This window comes from Rhinopithecus roxellana, chromosome 6 (assembly GCF_007565055.1).
Source record: "Rhinopithecus roxellana isolate Shanxi Qingling chromosome 6, ASM756505v1, whole genome shotgun sequence".
In the NCBI taxonomy this organism is placed as follows: domain Eukaryota; kingdom Metazoa; phylum Chordata; class Mammalia; order Primates; family Cercopithecidae; genus Rhinopithecus; species Rhinopithecus roxellana.
In genome coordinates this window covers 91796389-91822657 of record NC_044554.1, presented here as the reverse complement: position 1 = coordinate 91822657, position 26269 = coordinate 91796389, and the positions used below count along the sequence as shown (strand labels likewise).

The window sequence follows — 26269 nt, the reverse complement described above, 5'->3', positions numbered from 1 at the left end:
TCAAGGAAAGGATTTCTTTCCACTTCCCCCAATAGCCAGGTCAAAACAGGCAACTTTTCTTTATGCTCTCCTTCTGGGGACAAGTATAATTCTAGTTCACCATTTACAGGTAAATTAATTCACACTGAAAGTCTAGCCCCTTGGGTCTTAACCTTATGCGGGTTAAGGTTGGGGAGAAGAGGGTGTGCATCTCTTGGTAGACGTCTCGCTCTGGCTTAGCCGTATCTAAACTTTATCTCTGGTTGGTCCCACCAGTGCAGCTGTCAAAACAGTGGAAGATGCCCTCTGGGCTAAAGCCTCCCAGACCATGCTATTGGCCTTGCGGAATTCCTGACTTTCTGCTAGCTTAGCAATGCATTGAAAACAATGCTTATATTTTGTCTGGAAATTTTGAGTGGGAGGGTTGTTCTGGGTTTCTAGCCCACTCATCATGTAAGGAGTAGAAATGCCAGTAATATATTTAACTAACTATTTTTGGATATTTAGTTTGTCATTACTGTTTTGCTATAATAAGTAAAGTATTTATAATGAACGTTTTTGTAGTCCTATCTTTGGGCATATCTTTGATTATTTTTTAAACGTATTTATAGAAGTAGGATTGCTGGGTCAGTAAGTATAGACGTTTTAAAAGATTTTGATAAACGCTGCCAAAGTGTACGCCAGAAAGACTAAATCAAATTGTGACTTCACAAAAATGCTCATTTATTTATTTTATCCCTCAAGAGAACATGATTTTGAATTCTTCTGAGACTTACACATGGAGCAGACAGGAAGGCCCAGGATGCATTTGGAGTTATTTGAGTTTCAGATTTACCTAGTTATCTACTGAATTTGGGAAGCCACCAGAAATCATAATGTGCACAAATCCAAGATTCTTCATGGGCTTCAAAGGGAATGAGGCTTGAGTGGGCTTGATGAAAATGCCCAGAATGTGGCTCTCTGCATCTTCCTGGTGTCAGGAAGCTAGTCCCAGCCAGGCAAGGGAAGTGGAGCAGTGTGGACAATGGAATGTGATGTGGCAGAAAGGATGCAGCTGGGGCTGCGGGTCACTAAGGTCTCCAGCACCTTATGAGGAATGCTCTTTTGGAGGCAGAGTCTAGTGGTGCTTGAAGAGCCCCAGCTCTTTGGTTGTAAATTCTCTAATAAGCTCAATACTCTTAACCACCCTGGTGAAACCAGGAAATGATCTCTATTTTTCATCTGTAGCCAAAACCAAGCTCTTTTTTAGCCTGCAGAGTTGGAGGATGAGACTCCAAGCATGTGATTCCAGCCCTGCTTTGCTATGAAAACCACCAGGCTCCAATGGATATCAATTTGAGTTTTGGAGTTTTATTTTACAGAAATCAAATTTTGGCAGTACTCAAGGCCCCATCAAGTGTAGTGAAAGCTCAAGAGGACAATATTTAATCTGAATAAATATCTATTGTCCTTCCTTGGGTGCAGGCTTGTTTTGCAATTAGGACTTTAGAACTTTGACTCAGTGTAATACATATTTAAATGCACACTGCTTGGTGTGCTTTAAAATGGCACGTGTGAACCCTCAGTAACCTATTTCCAGACATTGTTTTTTAATTCTGTGACTATGTATATTTGCATATGTGTTTTAAAACTACACAAAGCCTGCCTGCAGCCCCCTTGGGTTCAGGGTGGGTACACTGGAACAGTGATGATCCCCAGGGCCAGAGATTGTCTGGGACTCTATCAGCCAGAGCTCGGCAGGCAGGAAGCAGAGTTCAGCACAGATAGTTCAAGAGGCTTTACTGCATGGACTTTTTGTGGAAGTGTGGGAAGTGTTAAGGGAATCAGCAGTGGAGTTGAGGCCCCCAAAGACCAGTAACAATAGCACGAAACTATAACCACTGCAAGGCTGGACGAGGCAAGGAGAGAAAATAGTATGACCGATCCCAGTGAGATCAGAAGTCGTAAAGGAGAGGTCTCCAGACAGGTGTGAAGTGACCTAGGGACTGCCAGAAATAGTTCAAAGCAGGATGGAGCAGGGCCTGACCTTTCCTCTCTTGCTGGTGTCTCTCCCGCCAGTTTACAGGAAGTTAAGATCAAGGGAACCTGGGGAATGCAGTCCATTGGATCAGTCCCCCAGGGCACAGGGAACAACAGAGATCGGATTTGGGGCTGGCGGAAGGTTGGATCTTTGTCTCTGGAAGGTCTCAATGTACATGTATTTCACATATAGTTTTATTTAATTAGTTGTCACTTGCATCATGAGAGAGTGATAGAGAGAAGAGGAGGAGATGAGAACACTTTAGCTTCTACTTGGCAGAGTGGGGTCAAGGTCATGAACCTTCTCCGAAGCTCTTCTCCTCTCTTATTTGAGCCTGGCTGATATTGAATTATTTACACAGGAAAATTAATGGTGCTGATGTATGCATCCCAGTAACCTGACGTATACCTCGCAGGGATTATAATGTAGAGATTGCGTTTGGGCACAAGTGGTCTTCAGGACCCTGATTGGAGATGCAGGTCAGTAAACAGAGGAGGAAAGGAGGCTCACAGAGCCTTGGTGACTCATTCCAGGTGACAGAGCTTATACTTGGCCAAATCAAGACATCTAATTATTAGCTTATGTTGCTTACTTCTGGGTGTTGTATAAATTGAGTATTAAATTAAAATAATTACTCCTAAGGAATGTGCATAGGGATTTGCCCACATCTGACAAATGAGAGCAGTTCTGGTGCTCATCCAAATGATCTGTGCAGACCTTCTGCATCAGAAGCCTGCCAGGTGGTCCTCATGCCAGCCAGGCCGAGGGGCTCTGTTTCTGAAGTGCAGGGGGTCCTGGGGTCTGGATCTCTATGGTGTGGCCCAGAGTTCCCTCCAAGTCCATTTGGTACAGATTAGTCTTGCAGGATACTCATTTTTGACAAAAGCGTTCTCTTGTCAGAAAAGAAAAATTGGAGAACACTACATTCTGCATCTTCCTCTTGGAGATTCAACATGTACTTGACGTATTAAGTCTATATGAAGTTTTCTAGTTTCCTGGATAATTTTCTTTGAGAGTGAATTATCTAAATTTACACTTTTTATCTTTTGTTTTTCTAAGTACTTATGCAACCCTTTAATTTGGCCTTTAACACTCAGGAGAGTGTATGTCCACTCCATATTCTAAATTACAGAGGCATTTGAAGTGCATTTCAATTGCTCATGCACGCATGTTAATTCCTGAGTGTGATGCAGACATTTCTTTACCTTTCCAATTTTCTAACAGTTTGTTGCTTAACATTTCCTAGGCAGCCTACCTGGGATGTGCAGCCACGGATATTTCTCTCCCTCATTCTCTCTGTTTCTCTCTTCCTCTCTCCTCTTTCCTTAGCATCCCTTTGGCTCTTCACTCACGTCCCTGGATCCATGGGCTGTGGGGGAAGGTTTTTGCACTATTTAGGTCCTAGGCATCCTTGGAGGATGCGTAGCCCTTCAGACTCTTTAGATAGACACTTACACAAAATGAAACTTTCTCCTGCTAATACTGGCAACCTTTCACGGCATAATTTAAGTATACTGTATGCTAACAAAGTCTGGGGACTCCTAATAAGAAGTGAGGAGGGAAAGGAAAAAAGAAAGAAGGCAATAAATGATGGGGAGAGAAAACCTGCATTTACTTCAATTATAAATTTGAAAGAAGCATTGACTATTCTTCCTATTTGCAGATGCTCAGAACAGGGCAGACATGGTACCTTGTTCACAGCCACGTGCTGAGGAGGGATTTGGTTGCTGATTGCTCCTTAGGTTTTGGAGGAAGAAGTGAAGATTGGTTCAGTGTTAATGATGCTGTGGCACACAAAATAGGGTTAAAGCCTTTTTCTTATTTTATGTCAAAAGTCATCGTAGGAAATTTGACATAGATTTGCTGTTATTTATGACTATAATTGCCTGATGTTAAAAACCCCTGCTTGCAATCTGAGTTGCTTGAAACACTGGTTCTGAAATACAAAACTAGATACAGCTCATCTGGTTTCAGTTGTTTCCACATGAAAGGGCAGGATCATCCACAGGGGTTCTGAGCGAGCTACTGATGGCTTATCATTTGGGGTCATGGTCAGGAATAGCTTCATGTATGTTACTGTTTCATTTATGTGAAGTTGTTGAATGTCACTGAGCCAGAAATTCAAATTTAATTCACATTTTTAGGACAAAAATGTGACTAATCAGAATGATTCCACTTCCTATGGAGATCTGCCGAATCATCTTTTTATAAAAATCTAATGGTGATGGCTTCATTAAAATGCAAATTAAACTACAAACACTCAAAACCCAGCCAACCATCCAAAACACTTAAACATTTGGAAATATTTCTGTCCTGTGCTTTAATAGACATTGGAGACATGGAAAGGTGAGTGGTGGGAGAGGGAGGAGGGATGGTAAATTACCTAATGGGTACAATATATACTACTATCCAGGTGATGGTTACACTGGAAGCCCAGACTTCACCACTATGCAATATGTAACAAAATGACACTTACATACCCAAAATCTATAAAAATAATTTTAAAAAAGAATGAGGGAAATGCTAAACATGGATCATGCATTTATTTTAATAACCAGCATTTGTAGTGTATTCTGTGATCATTACAACTTCAATCTGATTATCTGATCTTTGTCTGCGTCTACATCAAATGCCTGGAATAATGATGTTGGTTCCTCATTTACCTGTAGAGTTTGACCTTGAGTTTGTAATTTAGAACAGGCTTTCCAAACTTTAATGCACAGATGAATTGCATGGGAATCTTGTTAAATTGCAGATTGTATTCTGCAATAGGGCCTGAGATTCTGCTTTTCTAGCAAGCCCCCTGGTGAGGCTGATGCTGGTGTGAGGACCCACTTTAAGTGTCAGGGATTTAGAGGAGAAAATGTAAGTGGATGAAAGGATTTCTTCAAATAAAGAATCAGCATACTTATTGCTTCATACATTCATCAAGATGACCAACTTATTCTTGGAAGCTATGCTATAACAAGAGTTGGAAGTGTTTACTCCTTTCAGATAACCAGGATATTGTATCGATCAGAATACAACATTCTTTCAACGTTCTAACTAATCAAATATTAGGTGTTATAAATTATGGCTTTAACAGATACCCAGGAGTGGAATAACAAAACCCAAAGTTTTAGAAAGCAAACATATCTCGATCATTTTAAATAGAAGGCAGAGAAATACTTCTATATTATTTCATATAATAAGTTGTGGAACCAGTATATCTGGTGAATCTGAAGTAATGATCTTGTGAGAATGCAGTCTGTAGAGAGAAGTTTTGTCTTACTAACATGGTCGGTCATGTTTCTGAAAACAGTCCAGCTTTTTTCTACACTGATTTTTACAATACTTTACAGCCCTGTGATTTACACCAAGACCACATGTGGGATTTGATTTCCCTGTGGACATGAAGTAAGGTTCATAGGACATCAGTTGTTTGTTGTTGTTTAGTTTTACTATGCTTAATCTTTTCTAGGTACTCAGGTCAAAGGTTTTGAATGAAACTACCTTTTTAGCAGGGCAGAAATAACTCATCACATTTTCAGTTTTGTATTCTGAAAGTTGGGCTTCTCTGAAGAGCTTTGGAGAGGGATGTAACATCCTTTCTTTATTCTCCTTTTTTCCAAAAACTGTTTTGACTATTCTGCATCTTTTTCTTTTCCAGTTGATTTTGAGAATTAGCTTGTTAATTTCTTCAAAAGAGCCAGATCTTATGTACCTTGTCTCTTATGTACCTATGATGTTGGTTTTGATTGCCTTGCATTCTCAGTGGAGGAAAATCAACATCTTACCAATAATGATGAAGCTATGTTGTGTAAACTTTTGTGATAAGTCTGCAATCATTAAAAGGGGAAAACAACTTCTGCCCTTTTGATCCAGTATCTAGAAAGAAATTATTTAGGAAGATACTGAGGGTAAAGGAGTCCTCAGCAAGGCTTCCATTTTAACAAAAAATAAAGCTCCCAAATAATTTGTTTTCTAAAAATGATCAGCCTGAAAAATCGAGCTGCCAACATAGATATGCAAGCTGGAAGCTTGCACAGGTGAATGCCGGCGGCTGTGCCAATGGAAAAGGGCTACCTGAGAGCCAGGCATGTTCAATATGGACGATCCATCTTCTATTTCTTTGTCACCGCAGTGAAAAAGCAGACAACATAGCACTGGCCACGTAGAGAACTCATCTGCATAGTAAAAGATTAGGGTGAGGCAGCCAGCTTGTTTGTGCACTATGCAAACGGCATGCCTAGTCCTAACCAGTTCTTCACGTGTGCAAATGACACACCTGGTCCGACCAATCTTTTGTGCCCTGTGTAAATCAGACACTGCCTCCGCAAGCTCATCTATGAAATCTGCACTTCACTGTGGACCACAAGACCTGCTCAGCATCCCCTCTCTCTGCAGCAGAGAACTTTTTCTTTTGCCTATTAAACCTCCTCTCTTAACCTCCTTGTGTGTTCATAATCTTGATTTCCTTGGCATGGGACAGTGAACCTTGGATGTTACCCCAGATGAATGACCCCACTTCATTTTAGATACCTTCAGTCAAAGGACACATAAAAGGAAAATTAATCTCGGGACCCTAAAATCATTAAACCAAGGGAAGAGTCGAGTTGGGAACTGTGTCAGGCAAACTTGCTTCCATTTTATTCCTAAATGACATAGCTATTTAACACAAAGATAAAACGGCTGCATACCTCCCTCAAAATTTGCCCACAAGGAAATTCCTAGTAGGCAAAGGACAGACAGAACTCAAAGTCATCACCCTGAGGCTCACGTGAGACAAATGCATATATATGATTGCTTCCTCTGCTCTATTGTTTCACTAAGCCAGTGAAAGCATAAGTGACTGTTTCTGTAAATTGTATATTCAGCGGAAGTCTAATCAGAAACTCAAAAGAATGCAACTGTTTGTCTCCTCTCTGCCTATGATCTAGAAGCCCCCTTCTCCACCTCAAGTTGTCCTGCCTTTCCAGAGGAACCAATGTACATATTACACATATTGATTGATGTCTCATGTCTCCCTAAAATGCATAGAGCCAAACTGTGCCCCAACCACCTTGGGCACATATCATTAGGACCTCCTGAGCCTGTGTCATGGCGTGTCCTTAACCTTGGCAAAATAAACTTTCTGAGTTGACTGAGACTTGTCTCAGATATTTTGGGTTCACAGCTGAAAACATCTTACTAAACACTTTTTAATAATTATCCTTTGTCAACTGCAGAGCTTATATTCCTGAAAAGTGTGTGATTGGCAGACTCCATTGTTGTGGGATTAGTATACTCAGGCTTGCTTAGCATGCAAATTGTTTTTGGTCTGGTGAATTATACTGGTTTGTTTCTGCACTGTTTCTACACTGTAACGCACTGTGATGCTTTTTTAGAAGTGTGTTGGATTGTTTTAATTCATTACTTCTCATAGTTGAAGGGTGAAAGATAGTGGAAGATTTTGAGCTAAGAATTTTGAGACCCAGATTCTATTTTGGGATTCTCTGTGGGGAGGGTTATGGGAAACCAGCAAGGGATCTAGGGGCAGTGGAGGCTGCTGGGGACATTTTTCCCCAGGCCTAAAAACAAGGGGAAGGAGCTTTTATCGAAACGTACAGAGAGGAGATGCAATTATTGGGGCCACTTGAAAGGCAAGGGAATGAGATGGCAACTGGTGGTGGCTGGCTGGGAGATAGCCAGGAGAACCAGCACCCTAACCTCTCCCTCCTCCCACCTTTGCCCACCCTTGCATCTCCTGCTGACACTTGCCATTGGTTGAGGCCAGAGGGAAGCCAGAGGGCCTGGGCAGGATGCGGTTCTTAGAGATTAGCTTCCTGGAGCACCCAGCAGTGTGGAGAAGGGTGGATTATGGATCTGGAGGGGCAACTGGAGAGAATGCGGCGTAGAAGTGTCTGCCAGTATTTACAGATGGTGTGAACAGCTAGCGAAATGCAATTCCAGTATCACCTTTTACTTATCTGTATGCAAAGCTGGTAGTTGTGTTACCCAGGGTCACCAGAATAGAATTCTATGCTTCCCACCCGTCTATCGTGCCGTCATTCCTATACACCAAACACTGCGTCTTAAAACATCCTCCTTTGGTATACCCAAATAGCACACAAGAGAGTGTGATGATATTACCCAAAGCACATACTGGTAACACAGTATTTCTTTGAAGTCCCAATTTTATTTAAAAAAAAATCCTGCAGGTTTTGTATTTAGCTTTTTATTATAAAATATCCGTGTTAATCATATGAACGTGGAAATTTCAGTTTGAGAAGCTCAAATTAAATCTGAAACATAGGTCTCCTACAAAATAGTGTGTAATTTTTTTTTTTTTTAGAAATTCACTTCATGCAGATCAGACTTTAAAACGGCTGCATAAAATGGAAAATCAAAGCACAAAGTATAGAAATGTATACAAAAATAGTGTTTCACAAATTCATTCATTTGTCCGTTTATTCATTTGCATTGATTCCCTGTTCTGCTGGTGAGAAGTGTTTTCAGCTTTTGGTACCCAGAGCTGGAAGCTGTGTGCTCTGACAGAGGCAGCCTCAGATAGCCAGAAGGGGCAGCATCTCTCTGCTAACTTCCGTTACCTTCTGTCCAAGTTCTCAAGGAAGGTTATGAAGGCACTCAGAGTTCCTTCTTGAGCAATCTTTAGAAAACGACCACATGGACAAACTGAACTGAAAGTACCGTGTCCAGCCTTCAACTAGGAGTCATTACCAGAGGAAGTAGGTTTGGTTTTTTGGTCTGTTAGCAATCATCTCCTTTTCCTTTTCCTTTTTTTTTTTTTTTTTTTTTTTTTTTTTTACTTCCATTGAAACCTGCAATATATGTAGAATTTGTTTTGTATCAGGTTATTTTTACTTTTGGATCAATAAACATTAAAGATAGAAACCATCAGTGAAATTGCTTTTGTGATCATGCACATCGTGTTGAATCTGTCTGAAATCCTTGGTAATTATGTCCTGGCATTTGGGGCATATTACATGGCTTTTGGGGGACCACTTAAGAACCTGGGGAATTCTGGTGGTACCTCACTCTGAGATTGTGCAGAACATCTCCCAATCTGAGATTATGCAGAATGTTTTTTCAAAAGTTATGTAAGTACTCTGTAGCCTATCTCTTTTTCTTCATTTATGATGTGTTTGTGAGGCAAATTACCAAAAGGCATCATTTAATAAAAACAGGAAGAAAGTTTGCTCAGAGAGGATGGTGGCCTTCCTGATGTCACTCAGTGGCCCCAGCAGGACTGCAGTGGAAATTTTGGCATGAGAATTCTGGTCACACTATTCTTTTCACCAAAACCAAACCAAATCAAAACAACCCCCCTCCGCCCCAAACAAACTGAACTTTCAAATAGCTTTAAGTCTTGAAAATAAACCTTAAGGGGGAAAAATCAAGCTGTTCTTGGTGTCAAGCCATATCCATCCTTAGACCCCAGGCCCAGGTTTTCCTATTCAGGAAGAGAGGCATCAGCAGATCTGATGGGGGCATTTGATCAGGTTTGAATGGGGTCACTTGGAAGGATCCCATTTCTTGCTGCTACAAAAGTCTGCTCAAATGTGAGAAGCCACCAGTAAGGATGATTTCTAGGAATGTAGACTGCCACTCTAGGCTTTCTTGGTTGCGTTGGCAACATTGCTGGCACATGTATTGTTCTTGGAATTATAGAATTGCTCAAGAGACACTTACTGAACTGCGCAAAGAGAGTTGCCAGCAAATAATTTTCTAAGCACAGATGTTTCTATAGACTTTATAGTATCCCTTTAGCTCTAAAAGATCCATCTGTATCACAGAAAGTCAAAGATGTGAGCTTGGCCAAACCCGTAAGAATCTCTTCCATTGGATCTACTGGAAGATCTAAGCTCCCTGTCAGACCTTTGTTATTGCAACTTAAAGTGAAGATATGAAGTCAAGGAGAAAAGAAAGAATAAACCCTCATTAAACACTTTTCAGATCAGGCCAGGAGTTTTTGCTTGTGTTCTCACTTAGACTTTCTAGAGTTGGTATCCTCCCGTTTCTAAAGATGAAGAAATTGAGTCTCGACTAAGTTAAACATTTGGCAAAGGTTTTCCAGCTCTCAGAAGTGATCAAGTGAGGTCCAGTTTTGTTTGATTTTAGCACTTATTTTCTTTCCACTTGTACCCATGAAGTCTCTTAGAATTCAGTGGTTCTTCACCTTACAGAAACCAGGAGACCCTTCCTCCCCTCCTAATAAAAGGCACAGCCATATTATATTAGCCACAATTCCAAGTGATTCCTGGACATCTTGGGATCTGTTCATGGACCCCAGATATAGAACCTGGTATCTAGAGGGAGGCCATGGTCATTTGTGTTTTCCTGATGCTCCTATGAGACCCCCTTGGTGGCCTGATCCATAATATTCTTTTTTTTTTTTTTTTGAGACGGAGTCTTGCTCTGTCGCCCAGGCTGGAGTGCAGTGGCCGGATCTCAGCTCACTGCAAGCTCCGCCTCCCGGGTTTACGCCATTCTCCTGCCTCAGCCTCCCAAGTAGCTGGGACTACAGGCGCCCGCCACCTCGCCCGGCTAGTTTTTTGTATTTTTTTTTTTTTTAATAGAGACGGGGTTTCACCATGTTAGCCAGGATGGTCTCGATCTCCTAACCTTGTGATCCGCCCGTCTCGGCCTCCCAAAGTGCTGGGATTACAGGCTTGAGCCACCGCGCCCGGCCATAATATTCTTACAAGGAGGAGATGTCCTCTGGCTTTTTGCTCATCAGAGGCTAATTCGGTTCCTCTAAGTGAAGACAGAGCACGGAGAACACATATTTTGCATAACTTGCTTCCTCTCCTAGGGTGTTTGAATTAATACAATAACCTATTTTGGGAGGGAGATGATGTCATATAGTTTCCATTTAATGAAAGTATGGATCAAGCAGTTACTATGTTTGAGTTCCTGACAATATGATATGGTTAGTCAGAGTAGAATCTAAAATAGAGGAAAATGACTTAATTGTAAAGGGGAAAGTAGAAGAGTGTGGTCACCAGGCTGTGTTTCTTTCTCTGCTCCTGTTTTTACGGCCTTATAGTATAGTGGTTAGGATCTTACCAGTTTCCTCATTAATTAATGAGTAAAAAAATAATCATTGATACATGTTCACATTGTACTTTACAGGTATTGTGATTTCTTCCTTTTTTTCTTTAACAATATTCTTTGAGACTCGGTAGATGGATATATAGTCTTTGGTATTTTTCAAACAAAATTGCCCTTGGAATTTTTTTTATAGAGATTCCTGAGATTATGTCCCATGGAACACATTTTGGAAAACACTATTCCAGAAAGATCATGGTAAATCAGAAGGGTAGCTGAAAACCGAATCCCAGCCTTACACAAGCTTGGTTACATACCAGCTATATGACAGAGATCAATTACTTCACCTCTCTAATTTTCAATGTTCTCATGAGTAAAATGAACATAATCATAGCAACCTAACTCACAAGATTATTGGGAGGATTAAATACATTTTTAGATATAGGACACTTAGATCTGTGCTTGATCTATTGTAAATTTCCATAGGTGATAGCTAATAAATTAGAGAATTATAGATTTAGTTAAGTGGGCATTTTTTATAAGAGGAAGAAAAGGAAGAACATGCCCTATCTATCTTCTTCATCTGTTTCATACCCATCACCACTAGCGGCCCCTTCCTGCCTTAGGGAACTTACAGCTCCCATTTGAAATCCTGGGTGGAGTTTTGTGGAATTTTTGTTCTACCTGAGTCAACATCTCCTTTAATATTTGTACGGCAAGTCAGTGTTTTTTCATATTTAATTTTTCATATTTTTTCATATTTAATTTTTTTGAAACAGGGTCTTGATCTCTCACCCAGGCTGAAGTGCAGCAATGTGATCATAGCTCACTGCAGCCTTGACCTCCTGGGTTCAAACAGTCCTCCTGCCTCAGCCTCCCAAGTAGCTGAGACCACAGGCACATGCCACCATGCCTGGCTAATTTCTTTCTTTTTTTTTTTTTTGAGACAGAGTCTTGCTCTGTCACCTGGGCTGCAGAGCAGTGGCATGATCTCGGCTCACTGCAACCTCCGCCTCCTGGGTTCAAGTGGTTCTTCTGCCTCAGCCTCCCAAGTAGCTGGGATTACAGGCGTGCACCACCATGCCTGGCTAATTTTTGTATTTTTAGTAGAGACAGGGTTTCACCAGATTGGCCAAGCTGGTCTTGAACTCCTGACCTTGTGATCCGCCCGCCTCAGCCTCCCAAAGTGCTGGGATTGCAGGTGTGAGCTACTGCACTCGGCCAATTTTTCTTTTTTAATTTTTGTAGAGATGAGGTCTCGCCATGTTGCTTAGGCTGGTCTCCGACTCCTGGGCTCAGGCAATTCTCCTGGCTCGGCCTCTCAAAGTGCTGGGATTACAGGAGATCAGTTTTTACATTGCTAACTCATCTTTTGTTGGTCTAATGGGTAACTGACATGAAAACTGTTTGAAGAATCTGTATAAAGCAATCAGGAACAGACCTGTTCTGTGGTGAATTTCCCAAATGTAGAACCCTCTCTGGCTTCTGTGGCCATGTGTGTTTACAGCAGCTCTGATGCAGGACTGGTTGCTACCAGTGTGGCAGATGTGAGCTTTCTCTCGAACATCTGGTTGGTAGTATATGGAAGATCCCTTTGCCTAGCTAAGGAACATAAGGACTAATTTACATGATCTAAAGAGGTTGGAGATTCATTACATTATCCTGTGCAATAATGACATGAGACAGTGCTCTGTTTGTGAATGGGGCCACTGGAGAAGGAAAATCTGGTCTTTATCTGAGTCTCATGGGATGACTCGCAGGCTTTAGCAGACTCCCACTGGGTTTTGGTATAATTATTATACTCTGGGCTGCATCCTGAGGATATCAGGTTCATGAAAAAGTAATTCTGGGACAAGGTGACTCAATCTGGAGGGACAGCCAGCAGGCACCAACTCCTGGAGAAGGGAATCATTTTGGACGCTAGGACTCAAATCTTTGCCAGGTCAATATTCCTCAAGCTGTTTTTCCCCACCAATATTTTTTTTTCCTCTTGAAGTCAGAGGACTGAATGTCCTGAAATTGAAAGTATTAGGGAGGAGAGAAGAGAGCAGCGTTCTGGAACATGATACCTTTTCAGGTAGATGTGTGATTGGAAAGCAGCCTTGGCGGATGCTTACTGCACTGCCTTTTAGGGCCTTTCTCACTTACCTCTGTTCCTGTCTAGGGACTAAATTTCCTTTTCTCCCTAGTTTTCTAATTCCCAGTTGCCTCTGTCCCACTTAGGATAAACCTACTCATGTATGAGACATGTAATTTCTCTACTTTATGTCATTCTCAACCTTTTAAAATCTGAAGGCCATTCAGATGGGACAGAGGCTGTGAATATTCTCTCTTATCTATTGTTTACTTTCCCAGAAGTGTTTCCCAGAATTGGCAGGAAGGCTCATGCCAGCCTCAGAGGCTTTGATGACGTGATGGCTAATGCGCTGTTAAAATCTACCAAGGTAAGAAGTAGATGTCGTAATGGTACAGAAATAAATCCCCCAGAGGGGAAGCTGGAGGACAATGTGAGGACCACGAAGGCCCATGAGCCACACCGAAAGATGCATTTCTAGTGTTTCATCTCAGTCCTCTCACATTAGGGCAAATTCAATCCGCTTCCTTAAGTCCTGAAACACACTCAGAAAGAGGACAAAGGACTAGTACCCTGAAGTTTGGGAAACAGTGTAGGACGTGCCCAGCAGGAAGCTTTAGGACAAGCAGCTACCCTGCACTTACCTTCCCTCTCCAGTCGTAAGCTATGGGACTTTGTAGTGTTAGGGTGAGAACAAGATAAGAATTCTTGATGGATAGGTGGGTATATGGACTGATGAGTGAATGAATCATCTGGACATGGGCACAAGTGGAAGACCACCTCTCCATGTCCTGCTCAGAAGAGTCCATGGCCTTCTGATTTAGTTCACTCCTGATCAACAACATGGAGAATGTACACATTATTTTATGTGCTCTTCTTTTTTTTTTTTTTTTGTAAGAACAGGAAATGTGAAGAGAGAGGTGTCTCCTTGTTAAAGAAGACTAATAAAATTGTATGATTTTCTTCTTGACTTTTAGAGTCTGGCTCAAGGAAGTGTGAGTAACCCAGAGCTGGAAATTTGTCTAGTTGGAGACCTCATCCAATGGATGAATGTCACTAAGGCATCTTGGTGGCCAACCCTGCCATCATTCTTGTCTCAGTAACAAACCATGCCTGGCCTTTGCCTTGAACTGCTTTGTGACCTGCAGCCTCTCCTCTCCTCAGCTGCCCCATTTCTGATTGTAGGACTAGCCTTTTTTTTTTTTTTTTTTTTTTTTGCTTGGGGTCACACCTTCTCATAGCTTGATTTTTCTTTGATCTTTTCTCCTAATTAACAGAAGTTATTTCTGTGTGGAATGGAAGATTGTGAACTTTATCTTTGACTTAAAATGCCAGTCACTTTTTTGAAAGCTGCCAACACAATATTCCACTCCTAATTTAAAATGGTAAGAGAAGGCAATTATTCTCTTACTATAGTAGGATTTAGTTTGTATTGCACTATGAAGACTTGAAACTTGGTCAGAAATTTGGCTTTATAGGATGGAGAAACTGCCCAAATCAAAGAGTTCTAAATTTTTAGGGACTTTACTTGGGCACTTTATACATGGGCAATTGCCCTAGAAGAGAATGTGAGACCTCTATCATTGGGGCAGCCCTTGCAACCCAAGCTGAGGAACTAACTGCCTTAGGAGAGATTGAAAGATGATTTAAGATGAAATATTCCAAGTTACCATATTCCTGCTTTTCCTTACTATTTAATTTTTTACTTGCGTATGTCGTGATGTCTTTTAGGACTAGGTCAGAGCTTCTGAGCTTGGGTTGAGGGTCGGAGGAGGAGCACACATCCCTAACAGAATATGTCAGAACCTCACTGAAAGGAAGTGGAATTAGAAAAGCTTATTCAACGTAGTGTATTATTTTGCATTTGAAAAACAGCAGCACTAAAAGCAACAACAAAAATCTTACTGTTTCAAAATACTAAAGTGTCAATGTAGATGAAATTATCTTTGAAGTAAAAGATTCAAGTCTTAAGCCAAAATGCATGAAGCACTGAACTTTCTTCCTTTTGCCTGTAGGTGGAAGATGTGTCATGTTGATGTCAAAATCTGCATATCAAATACATAAATACATAGTAATCCTCCTGTAATATCAACAGTGCCACACTGTTCAGGTTTAATTGGTGTTTTCAACACTGCCAAAGGAGTGGTTAATGAGAGAGGTCATTTAAATTATCAGCTCACTGTCAAATACTTGTGACATAGAGCAAGGCAAAAGATGTTTTTAGTCATCTCAGTTCTAGGTTTCGCTGTCTTTGGTGCCTTAAGATCTTTTCTATATAGCAGATCAATCTTACCACCTCCATTGAGGCTGCTGGAGAAAAATCACAAAACTGCTTACATATGGGCAACTGCACATCATGGTCTTTGCTTCAGCGGGGCCTTCAGTTTCATCTAAAATTCATGTCATGTGTTTCTGGTTCTCATCTTTTCCTGTTCCACATCTGAATCACTCCCCTCTCCTCGGGACCTTTCCTGTGACCTCACCCCACTGCTGCTCAGCAGATGATCTGTTCGTTTACCGCACAGGAGAGATGGATCTGTCATGTGTGCATTCCTTCCAATTTGGCCTTTACACAGGCAATCTTCCCTGCCTTCTCAGAAATCCTTCATGTTTCTGAGGAATGGCTGTGCCTCTTCCCGAGCAAGATGGGTCCTTTCTGGTGAATCTGAGATGCCGCCATTTCCACCCCCTTTGAAACTTTTCTTACCGTATGACGCCCTCATAGCTCTTGCCTCTTTTCTTTGATCAGTTCTCTCTGGCCTAGAAACAGGGTCAGGAATTGCTCCTTTGATTCTTCATGCCCCTAAGTTCTGGAAAGAGTACCTGCGTGCTCTTCAGATTCCTCTCCTTCTATTTGCTAAATCTACTATGATCTGTCTTCTGACTGCCATTCCACTCATAGTCCTTGGCAAGGACCCCAGGGACCTTCTGGTTCCTAAATCCAGTGGACACTTTCAGAGCGTTTGCTTTTTAACTTGCTTGAGTTCTCTGTAGCAATTAAAACTGTCTCCTTTGGTTTCTATGAATTTGCTCCTGGTTTGACCATACCTCTGGGTCCCCAGTCTCCTGTCAAGGATTCTCCTCCTCTGCCCATTCTTTAAATAATGATTTTTCGGGACTGTCTTTGGCCCACTTCTTTCTGTACATCATATTTTCTCTGGGCTTTTTCATACACTGTAGCAGCTTTACTATCACCATACTCTGGTGATTTCCAAAGTATAACTGTAGCTCAGAGCATCTCTCAGAACCTGGCCCTATCATGCTATTTACCGTATCTCTACCTGGATGCCACAGAGCTGTCTCAAACCCTGTATGTCCAAAATGATTTCTAATTTGTTTGAATGAATCAATGCCTACTCAGTCTCTCCCGCAGAAATCTGAGGTCATCCTTCACTCTGTCCTTCATCCTTTTCATCTCACAAGCCATTATATACTGTGCATTATATTTCTTAAAGATTTATCTGTTTCCTAGCTCCAGTTCTGTCATTTATTGCTTGGACCATTAAAAAGCCTCTTAATTGGTCTCATTATTTCTATCTTGACTTCTTCTAACATTGTCACCAAAGAGTGCAGACCTTTCCATGTGGCTCCCTCCAGAGAAACACTTCATTGGCTCTCCATGGTCTTTACAAGAAAATCAAAGTTCTGAGTCTTGCTGCCTAAGCCTTTCAGTAATCTGCCCTCTGTCTATCACACAACCCTTGTCCACTTCAGTTCCACACCTCCAACCCCGGGTTTGAATACTATTGAAAAATCACAGTCCCTAGAATGTAGCCTGTTATTCCTGCAGCCCCTTAGCCCAGTGTTTGACACACAGTGTTTAGTAAACACGAAGAGGATTTCTTTTTTGCTACTGTTCATTGTGATTTGCATTCTTCACTAGGGAAAATGTCTAACATAATAAATTTATTATGGATTCTTAGATTGTATTTGAAATGTGACTTAGTCTATTTACCTGTTTGAGGAGTAAGTCTCTTCTCTGGGACCCTAACTATTGGTTAAGCTCATGTGACTTCTAGAATGGTGAACACATTAACTCTAGCAATAAAGTATTTAATTTCTACAAAACTATGATGAACATTTTTTGTGAAAACAAATTTTTCATGCACTTTTTGGACCATTAAAAAGCCTCTTAATTGGTCTCATTATTTCTATCTTGCAAAACTCACTGATGTGAGTTTTGAGTCTTTCTGGCAGAGCAAGTTTGATCCTTCTTTATTGTGATGGTCCTTCCAGTGTTTGAGGATGGCTGTGCTCTTTTCCTTGGGTCTTCTCTTCTCCCTGCTAATATACCAAATCATATCAAGTGTTCTTGTTAACACATAGTATCAACTCTCTTTGCCTTTTTGAGAGCTCCTTCTTTTGGCTCCAGATTTTCTGTGTATTTATGTGTTTACCAACTTGTCCACCTCTGAGAGCATCCAGGACCACTTTCCTGATAGCTATTAAGCTATTGAGTTATTAAGTTAGTGCAGACTGAGATTACATTAGATGCTTTGGCAGCAACATCACTTCGTTGGCTCATATTGACTATCTGTTAAAGTCATCCCTTACTTCTACTTAAGGGTGGAAACCACCCATCCCTAACATCTGTCTTGTTGCATTTGTTTGAAAGTTGAATAATAAATCTGGTGTTAGTACAGTTATGATTTGTCCTAAATTTTATCCTTGTTGAATTTCATCTTGTTAAAGAAGGTCTTTTGTGAACCCTGATTCTGGTCATGTAAAATTTTCAACATTCTCTCTGGCTTTTTGTCAGTATAAGCTTATAAACTGGTGATGTTCAGTGGGGTTAGATAAAAATATCTATAAATAATAGATATTCTTTACTGAGCATTAACTATATGCTGGTCATCATAGCTTGGTATTTCCATGTGTATCCTTGGTGGTTCCATACAACACTGTGAAGTAGGCACTATTAATACCTTTATCTTACATGTGAGCCACTTAATCAGATATAGGTCCTTCATGGTTGCCTCTAGAAGTCTTATTTTCAGTTTATATTAATTTTCTTGTCAATATTTTTGATGGGAGTTGTTTTTTTTTTTTTTTTTTGATGGGAGTTTTTAACCAGCTACCAACACATCCACTTAACTTGAACTAAAATCTAATATGTACATTTTTTATAAAAACTCTATAGTATGATAAACTCTTTTCTTGTTACTTTAACCATTGTTAGTGAATTTTCTTGTTACTTTAAACATTAAGAAAACTGTGGAAAATATAGAAAGTTATAAAGAAGAAAATAATGATCACCCTTAATCTTATCATCCAGAAATAGCCACTATTAACTTTTTAACATAGTTATAGTCTTTTTACATATATACATAATTTCATGTTTCTTATGCTTATCAATTCTTCCTTAGTTATAATGCCCAATTCTTCAAAAAATGCAGTGTATTCTACTCCAGCTTTCAAAGAAACTCTTATATAAGTGACGGGACAATATTAGTTAATACAGTGATTATATGTCCTTTCAATATTTATGATACTAGATTCCTCCAACTTTTGAAAAACAGTGCATTTACAATGAAAAATAACGTATTTCCTATTACTTACATGTAGTATTGGTTTGTGAAATGAAATTGAGTGATATTGAACAATTGGTAATACATGTGTGAATCTGTATACAATTTTATTTAAAACATATATCTTTGTTAATAACAGTGAAAAGGAAGAAATACTAGCACATTTTATGAACAACTAGTTTTATAATATAATAAAACATCATTTTTCATTTAGAGTAATTACTTTTGCTCCAAATAAAATTTACCTCTTGAAGGAATCTGCATGGACTCTGACTTATTGGATAACTACTTTGATACTTAGGTTCATTTATTAATATAACATTATAAATATATCTTGGGGAAAATATATGAGCTATGAAAATGTCTAGTAAAGCAAGAGATGTGTATCATTTATTTTGTTACTCGGGAAAATGAGTTCTTCATATATTCCTAAAGTATATTAGTTATCTTCCTTCTGCCCTACTTTTTAAAGGCATTAAGTGCAATTTGTTGCTTATGTCCTCTGTCGCAAAGAGGCTGTATGCTGTGTCTTTAACTTATCTTTGATTTGTTATTTGTGGACCTGCCTTGTCTATTCTGCTAAAAAATACATTTTTTAGGATCAATTGTTGGGGTCTTGTTTTTTCGTATTTCTGGGTGACCCCTGTTTAGTATGGGGCCTGTGTATCCCATGCTTTCTTTGAGTGTTTATTGAGTTGAAGGGAGTATCAGAAGATGGTTGAGATGGAACTTACCATCATCCTGGCTTCTAACACTGTCCCAATGAAGTAGATCGGGGTCCCCAAACCCCGGCCTCGGACTGGTACCAGTTTGTGGCCTGTGAGGAACCGAGCCACACAGCAGGAGGTGAGCAACAGGGGAGGGAGCATTACTGCCTGAGCTCCGCTTCCTGTCAGATCAACAGAAGCATTAGGTTCTCATAGGAGAGCAAACCCTACTGTGAACTGAACATGCGAGGGATCTAAGTTGCAAACTCCTTATGAGAATATAATGCCTGATGATCTGTCACTGTCTCCCATCACCCCCAGATAGGACCATCTAGTTGCAGGAAAACAAGCTCAGGGTTCCCACTGATTCTACATTATGGTGAGTTGTATAATTATTTCATGATATATTACAATGTAATAATAATAATAGAAATAAAGTACACAATAAATGTAGTGTGCTTCAGTCATCCTGAAACCATTCCCCCCACTACCCTCTGGTCAGTGGAAAAATTGTCTTCCATGAAACTGGTCCCTGGTGCCAAAAATGTTGGGGACCACTGAAGTGGATGAATGCTTTAGTCAGACAGCTTTGGTCTACTGTTCACAAGCAGCTGAGTACCAATTATGCATTCAGCATTGTGCCAGATGCTTTGGACAAAAAGACAAATAAGGCATAGCTTCTGTCTCTAAGTCATGCACAGCCTGCTAAAGGAAACAGTTATATAAAGAAATAAGTGCATTTCTCTGATGGCGAGTGATGATGAGCATTTTTTCATGTGTCTGTTGGCTGTATGAATGTCTTCTTTTGAGAAATGTCTGTTCATATCCTTTCCCCACTTTTTGATGGGGTTGTTTGTTCTTTTCTTGTATATTTGTTTGAGTTCTTTGTAGATTCTGGATATTAGCCTCACACCAGTTAGAATGGCAATCATTAAAAAATCAGGAAACAACAGTTGTTGGAGAGGATGTGGAGAAATAGGAACACTTTTACACTGTTGGTGGGATTGTAAACTAGTTCAACCATTATGGAAAACAGTATGGCAATTCCTCAAGGATCTAGAACTAGATGTACCATATGACCCAGCCATCCCACTACTGGGTATATACCCAAAGGATGATAAATTATTCTACTACAAAGACACATGCACACGTATGTTTATTGCAGCACTATTCACAATAGCAAAGACTTGGAATCAACCCAAATGTCCATCTGTGACAGACTGGATTAAGAAAATGTGGCACATACACACCATGGAATACTATGCAGCCATAAAAAAGGATGAGTTTGCGTCCTTTGTAGGGACATGGATGCAGCTGGAAACCATCATTCTTAGCAAACTATCACAAGAAGAGAAAACCAAACACCGCATGTTCTCACTCATAGGTGGGAACTGAACAATGAGATCACTTGGACTCGGGAAGGGGAACATCACACACTGGGGCCTATCATGGGGAGGGGGGAGGGGGGAGGGGGGAGGGATTGCACTGGGGAGTTATACATGATACAAATGATGAATTGATGGGTGCTGATGAGTTGATGGGTGCAGCACACCAACATGGCACAAATATACATATGTAACAAACCTGCACGTTATGTACATGTACCCTAGAACTTAAAGTATAATTAAAAAAAAAAAAAAAAAGAAATAAGTGCAGTGTAGCATAACACTTGCTCAAAGCCACACAGCCTGTGAGGGGCAGGACTGGGATTCAGTTTTTTCTGTTCAACTCCACAGCTGCCAAGCCAAGATGTTTCCAGAACAGAAAAACTAGGAGTGCTGATAGTTTTTGCTCTACTCGTCAGAGCAAAACATCAACCTTGCTCCATTAACAGAAAATGCACAGCTTTCTTTTAAAACATTATTAAATTAAACATTTTGTCTTATTTGCAAATTAGGTCCTCCAGAAACTGGGGAAAGCTGATGAGACAAAAGACGAACAGTTCGAAGAATATGTCCAGAACTTCAAACGGCAAGAAGTGAGTCCATTTGTTTAGTTTCTGGAGTGGAAAATGGTTTAAATGTGTTTGTGTCTTAGCATATAAGCAAAATGCATTAAGATTAAAAAAAGAATAGGTGGGGTTGGCACTAACTTGAGAGTAACACTTGCTAATTCTGTAGAATTTCCTATGGAAGATGGGAAAAGGCCATAGACAGTAGATTTTGGAATCCCAGGAGATAAAGACTCTGCTGTCCTGGATTGCTTTAGTTTTTTATGATACTTTATTTTTTGAAACAGGGTCTCACTCAGATTGCCCAGGTTGGCATGCAGTGACACAATTTTGGCTCACTGCAGCCTCAACATCCTTGGACTCAGGTGATCTTCCCACCTCAGCCTCCTGAGTAGCCAGGATTACAGGTGTGCACTATCACATGTGACTATTTTTTGTGTGTTTTTAGTGGAGATGGGGTTTCACCGTGTTGCCTAGGATAGTCTTGAACTCCTGGACTCAAGCGATCCACCCACCTAGGCCTCCCAAAGTATTGGGATTATAGGTGTGAGCTACCAGGCCCAGTCTTGGACCACTTTAATACAGATGACTGGTCTATAGGAATGCTGGTGTTTCTGAAGATTTATATTTCATTGAACATTAGAAAAGCAGTAGTTTAACACTTCCGATAAAATAACCTTAATAGTTGCATGCTTCAAGAGCATGCATTCACAACAGGGAGTATACTGATACCTTCCCTCAGGGGCTGAAAATTGGTTCTTGGTGGGTGAAGAAAACTTTTTCAGTGTATAAAGCAAAGATAAACATACATTAGATAAACAGATATATAGTATATTTATGGTGTTAAAATTTTACAGGTGGTGTAATTAGGAAAAAAGTCTTAAAAGACTCCTTGGGGAGGTGACAACGATAAAAAAAGGTTGAGAAACAGATTGTGATGTTTGTTCCTGTAGTGTATGTGTTTAACAGACATGCGAATATAGAAACTATTTTTAAACTATGTCTTGATCTCTAATGCTTGGATAATTGGCTAGAATATCTCTCTTTCGGTAACACACATAAGGGCTGGGGAGGGGAATATAGGAGTGGGGCCCTCTGAGGTTAGAAGCCTCAAATCTAGAGATCATCTTAGAGATGGGGTGGGAAGAAGGTAGGGTGAGAAGGCCTTGGGAAATGGGGTTTGGGCGTTATAATGTCTAATTATGTGCGGAACAATATAAGGACATGGATTTAGTTTCCTGCTGTCATTGGAGCTACCAGTGTCCACAGAAGGAATTATGGCCTCAGGGATGACACCAACAATGGGAAATCATCGCAGGTTTTATTTTGCCCCCTTTGCTCCTGACCTTGGAGGTTTCTTTCTTCCATTTGTGTATCAGGGTTCCTGCTGTTTCTCTCACCAAGACATTCTATTTCGTTTCCTCACCGAGAGGGATTATACATTTCAGCAGGTATGGAGCCAGGTAGATCAGTTTTGCCAAAACACATTCCTGAATGTCTCCAGTTTCATCCCAAGACTAAGGGTTGGCAGATGTGATAGGCAGTCTGTTTACCACGAATGGGATAGCAAACATGTTCTATCTGAATGTGAGAAAAGGGAGAGGGGAGCTGGAGAACCAACAGTAACAGAGAGAAAAACTGATCATGGCCAAATGAACAAATATTACAGAGAGCTTTGGCTTAATAAAGGTAGGAAAGAGAATTCCTAGGGAAATATTGGACTTGGGCCCACAGAATAAGCACTCTCCTACTCTCCTCCAGGAGAAAGTGTCTACAAATCAACTTCTGTTCTCATCTGGTGATTTTTCACACATCTTCTGCATGTGGGTAACTCTCAAATAGATCATTGTCTTGGATCGCAGGAACCTCCCATACACAAACTTGTCCATCAGTGCCCTGTGACTTTGCAGGCAATCCCAAATGTCTGCTCTAAAACATTGGATTTAGATTGAAGAAGTGATTCATGTTTACAGTTTTCCCTACCTATGGATTCACATTGTACCCTTCTGTGCCACTAGGAGCAGCAGAATGGGATGACTTTAAACTGCTGTCCTGCTATGTATTTTGGTCACTACATACAATATTCATTTTCAAATGTTATGGGGCATAGTATATTGGCAACCGTGAAGATTACCACCTTAGTTCTCCCAAGAATATTAGCAGTTTTTAAAACCTGTGTGAAACTTCAAAACTTGGGGAAATTTGAATAAGCAATTCTATTTCATAAGAGTAAGGCAAATAGACTATAAATCTAGGAAATGTTATTTCTCAGGGAGTTTCTTGACCCCATTTGGTCCACTTTGAAAATATTTTTGCACCTAAAACATCTTGCATTTTCATATCTCATTTTGATATATCTTTATCAGACAGTTTATAATCATTATAGTGGAGTGAGGAAGGAGAGTGCCTTACCCCTGTTTGTATATAAGAGAGAGACAAAGAGAAAGGGAAGGAGAATAGAAGGAAGAGAAGGGGAGGGGTTTATTTATATTCTTTTGAAACATATTAAAGGTTGAGAAGTGTAGCCAAAGGCTGATTTTAGTAATACTCTACTGAGAGAAGAATCCTCTTACCCCCAATATGTATTGGTGATCAATTTGTATGTATTGCGTATGCTGAAAAAGGAGTGGTGCTTATGTAGAAACATTAACTTAGAAGGAAGGATCTGCCAAGATTATGGTTACATCTGCATGGTCTATTATTCTTAGTATTAATGTGATGGTGAATCAGTAATCTGAAGAGAAAGTATTATCTAAAGGCTACATACTCTAAAGACATTATCTAACCTAGGAAACCTAGATTCCACATTTTTTCTATGAGTATATATATTTTATATCTCAAAAGATACTATTGATAGTATAAAATGAAACCATATTTGGATTTGTGCATTGTATTACAGTCCTCTGACTACACTCAAGTAGTGCTTAATAAAGAAGTAGACTATTCTAGGATGTTCTAGAATTATTCAAACATTTATGGGGGTTCGATTATCTTGCTTTTAGTTTCCTTTTACAGAATCATAAGATCCTTGTAGTTATTGATATATTCCTTGCTTCTTCATGTTGGAAACAAAAGTGGCTGAAAGGTCTGTGTTTGAACTCTGGCTTGGGGCTTTGCTTTATTTTATTCCAACTCTAAGTTTTCCTTTTGATTTCAAACTTCTTTTCCTTCAACATGGTTTGTGTGAGGCTGAGAGCATCGATAAAGGGTCTGTACATACGTTCTTTTGTCCATTGGACTCCCAATTGCTGTTGCTTTTGTGGTCCACGTTTCATAAACTACTTAATTAAAGCAAGGAGAGCCTGGTACCGTGATGCATGCCTGTAGTTCCAGCTACTCAGCAGGCTGAAGCTGGAGGATCACTTGAGCCCAGGAGTCCTGGGTTGTCATGTGCTATGCTGATTGGGTGCCCTCACTAATTTCAGCATCAATATGGTGACCTCCTGGGAGCAGGGAACCACCAGGTTGCCTAAGTAGGGGTGAACCTGCCCAGGTTGAAAATGGAGCAGGTCAAAACTCCACGCCTGTGAATAGCCTCTGCACTGCAGTCTGGGCAACACGGTGAGAACTCATTTCGGAAGGGAGGAAGGGAGGAAGGGAGGAAGGGAGGAAGGGAGGAAAGGAAGGAGGGAAGGAGGGAGGAAGTAATTAGAAGTAGTGCATCAGGGAACAGAATGAACTCTTCTACAGAGAACTTGGAATTTTCCATGACAATGCATGCTAAGGAGAGCAAAGATTGTAGAAATCCAGCAGAAAGAACAAAATCTGATTTCATTTCCTCCTTAGAGGGCCTTGCTTCCCCATTCTATTTTCTGTCTGTTATGAAAGCTGCTAGCAAGTAACAAAATTGACTGGTGTGAACATCACCTGCTTTCAGTTCTACTGGTTTTCTGCTGACAGATCTGTTAATGAGCAGAGAAAAAGGTCCCCTGTGGGAGGAAGGTCCTTGGTTTCTTTCCCTCCTTCCAGCTAATAAACTCGCCCTGTAAGATGCTGCACTTGTGGCAAGTGTGCTAATTAAAAGAAGATACATTGAGGGCTGGTTGAGTCTAGATAACCAACCATTTGGTCACATTTTAGTGAGTGCAGGTGTGAGCACCCTCATCTAGGTCCCGTCTAAGAACAATAGTTCAAATAAAGGAAAGAGAGCCTTGGTTCTCCTTCTGGCATCTCCACAGGCTTCCATTCCCTCGCTGAAATACCATAGCAGTGTTGTGTGGCTCCTCCTGGCCATGACTGAGTGATGGGCTAACTTTTGTGTAATATGAACCAATAAGAGAAGAAACCCTGGGACCTTGACATCCTCTCCAGTGGTGAGAATTCAGACCAGCCTCCCATGAGTATGATGCTCTAGCAGCTGTTTAAAGCTGGGCCATGTCTTCTCCTTACACTGAACTCACCCCTCTTGGGCACACGGATCCTGTTTTATTGCTTTTATGTTTTTATTTCCATGGGAGCTAGTGCTTTGCAAGTAAACTTAACAAATACTTGCTAAACTTGAAGCTGAATGAGTGACAGAAATTATCACTTTGAATGCATTCCTAGAGTACGTTTTTATTTCTGGGATGGAAGAGATGCTGTATATGGTATGTATTTTTGTAAGCAGTTTCATGACATTTTCAAGAACCTAGTATATGTACATATAAATGACTAAAGAGAAAAATTTTAGAAGTTTTAAGAAAGAATGTAAAATAAAGGTATACTGCCACTGTATATATGTTAATGTGTGGATACAATTTTAATTTATGAAAAGTTATAGTTACCTTCAGAAGCTTTTTGCAATTTGCTTGAGCAGATAGGCCTCGTATATACCTTAGAACATTTATTTTTGCCACAGATAACCATGATGTGAGTATATTAATGTATCTACCTTTCATTAAATATTAATCTTGACCTTCTTGTGATATAGCTACTGCCTTGATTAAATGTGATCCCATAAGATCTATTTCAAATAATGATCCAATTCCAAATGGCAGTGTG

The 26269-nt window shown here is 40.3% G+C and overlaps 1 protein-coding gene across 3 annotated transcripts in view; it reads left to right on the top strand.

Moving 5' to 3' along the window:
- The window catches only part of AMPH (amphiphysin), a 258597-nt gene that overhangs the window by 76514 nt on the left and 155814 nt on the right, over positions 1–26269 (top strand). For all 3 annotated transcript variants that reach the window (XM_030933296.1, XM_030933295.1, XM_030933294.1), the window contains exon 2: positions 21236–21316. In XM_030933296.1, coding sequence (XP_030789156.1) covers positions 21236–21316 — 81 coding nt within the window. The remainder of the gene's footprint in view (positions 1–21235; positions 21317–26269) is intronic.